The 4,991-nt window shown below is 53.2% G+C and overlaps 1 protein-coding gene across 1 annotated transcript in view; it reads right to left on the bottom strand.

The window, feature by feature from the left end:
* The window catches only part of GOLGA3 (golgin A3), a 29,043-nt gene that overhangs the window by 11,192 nt on the left and 12,860 nt on the right, over nt 1-4,991 (bottom strand). The window contains exons 9-13 of the mRNA XM_006768811.2: nt 4,859-4,988; nt 3,061-3,198; nt 2,292-2,453; nt 1,652-2,020; nt 233-310 (exon numbers count right to left, since the gene is read on the bottom strand). Coding sequence (XP_006768874.1) covers nt 233-310; nt 1,652-2,020; nt 2,292-2,453; nt 3,061-3,198; nt 4,859-4,988 — 877 coding nt within the window. The remainder of the gene's footprint in view (nt 1-232; nt 311-1,651; nt 2,021-2,291; nt 2,454-3,060; nt 3,199-4,858; nt 4,989-4,991) is intronic.

Genomic DNA, 4,991 nt, shown 5'->3' on the forward strand with positions numbered 1-4,991 from the left:
TTTCTTTCTTCCTTTTTTCTTTCCTTCCTTCCTTCCTTCCTTCCTTCCTTCCTTCCTCTTTTCTCTCTCTCTCTCTCTCTCTCTCTCTCTCTCCCATCCCCTCTCTCTAAAATCAAGCATCTAGACATTACCTTGCTCTTGATCAACTTTTTCTAGTGAAGTGATTGAACCACTTACAAGATTGTTTTCACACACTTATTTCACATAAAGAACACCAACAACTCAACTTTACCTTCTGTTGAAGAAACTGTTCCTTTATTTTCTGCATCTGCTTTTTCAGAGAGCTGGCGTCTTCCTGCAGGTGCTCCACCTACGAGGGACAGGCGTGCAGTGTTACCGAGGGCTCCAGGAGGGCCCTGTGCATATGAGGGACAGGCGTGCACAGTGTTACCGAGGGCTCCAGGAGGGCCCTGTGCATATGAGGGACAGGCGTGCACGCTAGTCCCCAAGTCAGGGTGGGAAAGACAGCTTCCAGTGAGACAGGAAAGCCACCACCACTTCCTATGCACTATTTTTAGAATAATTATCTTATCTTAATCTAAGGTATAGCTACCAGCGACTTGGTTAATAACAATACAGGTGAAACTCAGACATGATCAATAATGCCTAGAACCAACAAATGTCTCCTCCAGAGCTTTCCAAGTGTCAGCTGATGTCTCTCTTAGTAACTGTCAGTAAACTCAAACTCAAATTTATCAAAAGGCCCTGACCGGTTTGGCTCAGTGAATAGAGCGTCGGCCTGCGGACTGAAAGGTCCCAGGTTCGATTCTGGTCAGGGGCGTGTACCTGGGTTGCGGGCACATCCCCAGTGGGAGGTGTGCAGGAGGCAGCTGATCGATGTTTCTCTCTCATCGATGTTTCTAACTCTCTATCTCTCTCTCCCTTCCTCTCTGTAAAAAATCAATAAAATATATTTAAAAAAAAATTATCAAAAGAATCTGCACAATTCCTGTAACTATGCCCCTGCTGGTTTGATGCACTGCCTCCGCATCTGTCCTAGAAAGTAACTTAGCTTGGTCACTGTCTGCAGAGAAAACAGTCTCCCTCGATTTTACTTCCCAAAGGAACATCATTAATTGTTTTCTCATCCTGTTGCCTATGGGGTGGAATCAAAAGACAAAATTATGCCCTGACACCAACCCTACTTCCTGCACACCCTGCAGCTTCCTTGCTCTGTCTGTGTTTTTAATGTTCGCCTGCATCCAGTCATGCCAGCTGTTGGCATAAGGCTCCCAGGTGAGAGTGCTAGGTCAGGTCACACACCCAGACACTCAGGCTCTCTGCCCACTTTGCCCATTGACACAACAGTCCTGCCACTGTGTCCTGTGGGTCCCACCACTCAGGCACAGAGGATGGAAAAGACAGAAGTTCCACACAGCTTTCCCATCTGAGCTGCCTGTCATCCGGGGGCAGAACCGTGTTCCTGGCAGGTTACTTCCAAGTCCAAACAGACCGTTTCCTGGCTCTGAGCACCCAGTGTCTGATGCAGGCCCGCAGCGGGAGTGGGTCCTTCCTCAGCTAAGCCCTGGACCCAGCCCTAGACACACTTTCATTTTACAAAACAAGGGGTTCAAGAAAGGACCAAACCATCAGCACCGACACTCGCACGCGTGGGCGCCATGCGTACAAACGGGGGCGATGGCGCTCGTACCTGGCTGGACTTGACGGCTAACTCCTGTCTCAGCTGCTCCAGGATGCCTGACGTTTCCTCAGCACCTTCTTCCAAGCTCCTAACTCCTCTGTCGAGTTCCTCCCCGCTGCTCCTGGCCGCCTGCAGAGCCACCTCCAAGACAATCTTCTCGTTCTGCAGGAAGCGGATGGCGTCGTCCTTGGAGGTGGCCTCGCCCTGCAGCTCCTCCAGTCGGGCCTGCAGCTCATCGTAGCGCACCTGCAGGTCACCGAGGGCCTGCTCCCGGCCCTGCAGCGTCTCCTGTGTTGAGGTGACCTGCTTCAGCAGGTCCAGGTGCTCCTGCTGCAAGGCTGCAAGCTGCTGGTCTCGCTGGTGCAGGGTTAGCTTCACCTGGAAAAGGGACTAGACTCAGTATGACCTCCCGCTCCAGAATTTATACTGCTTCCCTGTTCCGGTTTTAGAATATCTGCACGGACACTGTGCAGGCAGTCTTCTGTACGTAAAGGCCTGGCATACAAGAACACTCACAGAAGCACAGCTCTGATGACGGGACATTCAAATGAATTTGACAGACAGACCAGCACTAATGCTCATGGTGAGGACAGCCACAGGCCAGTGTGTGTGGCCCAGGCCCGTGGGCGAGGCCATGGCAGGTGCTTGCCTGCTCCAGCTGCTGCTCCAGGGCCGCTGCTGAGGCTGCCATCTTCTGCAGCTGCTCCTTCTCCTCCTCGAACTCCTCTAGCCTCCTCTGCAGGTCCTCCTCCACCATCGTCTTTGCCTCTTGAATCTGCACAAAGGCAGCTTCTTGGTCCAACATGTCAGCCTGGGCGCGGAAGAGAGAATATTTTAAAAAGGATAACCTGATGGCCACAGCAGACGGAGCACGAAAACCCACCACATGGTGAGAGGCCCAGGCCCACATCCCCGTCTGTCCACGACCTGCACACAGAGGAGCCATGGGCCACTGGGTTGGAAGGCAGCCGCCTCTCCGACTGCCGCGCGTGCTGGAGGGCTGAACAGTAGCGCAGGCTGCGTGCTCCGAGATGAGAGCACTGACCACCGCTAGGCTCTCCAATGCTCTCAGACACGCACTGTACTAAGCTCCTTCTTCTCTAACCACGCTCTGCCCAGCATCACTCTCCACGGGGCTGAGCACTAGGACCCAGGCCACTGAGGGTCAGAGGAGAGGAGATACCACTGACGATTCAACGAGAATGTGAGGAACTGAATCTGCATGTCTCACCACGGCAGGCTGTTCAATATTTTAAAGACATACAAATGTACATATGATATTAATGTTTACATGTACATGTGTATTTATATATTTTCTTATTCTTGACCAGTGGCCGGAAAAACAAGCCCAATCCAAAACAACACACCACCCAAAACAGAACCCCCACAGCCCGGGCTGCGGGAGGTGCGGGCCTCACCTCTATGCCCTGGAGCTGCAGGGCGATGCGCTCCTTCTCCTTGATGGACCTGTGCTGGGTTTCTGTCAGCTGCTGGGACAAGGACACATTCTCAAGTTTCAGGTGCTCCAGGAGGCCCGTCTGGGTCATCTGTCCAACCTGCAAAGAAAAAGTAAGATGGGAAGTTGCTGGATTTCAAGTATAAGTCCCCGAGGCCACCAGTGTGAGGGTCTCTGCCCAGCGGTGGCCCTCGAGGGGCGGCTCCCTGGATCCCACCACACAGGCCTCCCTGCCCACCCTCCTGCCAGCCACCTTGACGCCAGGGCCAGGGGTTTCTGTGCGCCTCAGAGGGGCAGGCTGGCAGCCCAGAAGCCAGTGGTCATTCCCGCGAGAATGTGATGTTTGTGGTGAGACCTACACAGAAGTTCCCACTGAAGGGGCATCTGTGAGCCCCTAAAGTGAGGGGCCTTCAGCTGGACGCAGGTGCAGCTGGCGCTGTAGGTCTGCCCCTCAGGTGAACTGACCACCTGTGACCAGGCACATTTCAGTGTCTGACTGTCCTGACATACCAGGCTGACCCAGCCATTCCCGGGAAATAACACTGGCAATCCAGCCTAGGGTCTGACCCAGGCCATCAGTCAGGCCTCCTCTGACCACTGTCTCCTCGAGAAAAAGGAGCCCAGCTTTAAACACACTGGTGCCCAGAGGAGGGGCCAGGAAAGAGCAGTCTAGAGGACACATGGTCTGCACCTGGACCTTCGAGTACGTCACTTCTAGATCCAATAGGAACACCCCTTGGACAGGGTCTCCGTGGGAGTGCCAGAGCAAGGGAGACACCAAGTGCTGTGGGACGCCATGTGCTGGGACCGTGTCTCAAGGCAACAGCAGAATACAGACCACCCCGACTCTCCTCCCTGCTGGACAGTCCTGAGAACACGTCTATGTTCCCTGGACAAGGGGGCAATGCAGTGAACACCCTAATTAAGGAATGCTGAGCCTGGGTCCCAGGGGGATTTGACAAAAGCAGTTACATTTCTCAAACTGCCTGGATTGTTCCAGTTTTTATCTTCCAAACTCCATTTCTGACTTTTGTCATTTACATAAATCTGGCTTCATTATTAACTTGTAAAATGTTTTATTTCTAAATACATTGTAAGCAGAACCAATGCTTGTCTGTGTGGTCCTTTGGCTTAAACGTCGGATGTAAATTTAAGAAAACTTCTATTTTGTGCATGTGTAGACTTGCGTGTTTTTAAAAAGGAGAACTGGGTAGAATGAGAATTTCTCCTCCTCTATTTGAGAAATAGAGCGAAATTAAAAAGAAAAAAGAAGCCTGAGGCTGAAGGAGGGCCACTCGGCATCCTCATGAGCCCCAATTAGTCCGAAGCACTGAGGTTCGCGGCCAAGTGCGTTTCCTGGCTGTTCCGAGGCCTCCAGAGCAGAACTCGGCCCAGAGGGAGCGGCCGGTGAGTGTGCACCTGCGCTGGTTCCTTCCCACAGCAAAAGGGAGGAGCACCTGGTCCTTCTCCAGCTGCGCGGGGAAGCCATGCGCGCTCGGTGCGTGTCAGAAAGAATGTCACAGGAGGGCAGAGACCAGGTGGATGTGGATTTGAGATGGTTCACAGGACGGAAGGTGCCCTCACAGGACAATGAGTCAGCAGTCAGAACCAGAAACACAGGATGTTCCAGAGAGGGACATTTCTAGGACGTGAAACCCCCTGGTCACAAAGATGCTTACTGTGTAGGGTGGGTGTGGGATGTTAGCCGAGTGGCTCCACACGGGATAGGAAGGTGAGCTGCCCAGTGCTGTGGGGCCTACCTGGATGTGGGCCATCTCGCCCTGCAGTCTGACCCGCGCCTCCTGGGCCAGGGCGAGCTGCTGCTGGTACCACTGCCTGACGCTTTGCAGAGATGCGATTTCCGCCTGGGATGTCTTCAGCCTGCTGGTGAGC

Source organism: Myotis davidii, unplaced genomic scaffold (assembly GCF_000327345.1).
Source record: "Myotis davidii unplaced genomic scaffold, ASM32734v1 scaffold43, whole genome shotgun sequence".
In the NCBI taxonomy this organism is placed as follows: domain Eukaryota; kingdom Metazoa; phylum Chordata; class Mammalia; order Chiroptera; family Vespertilionidae; genus Myotis; species Myotis davidii.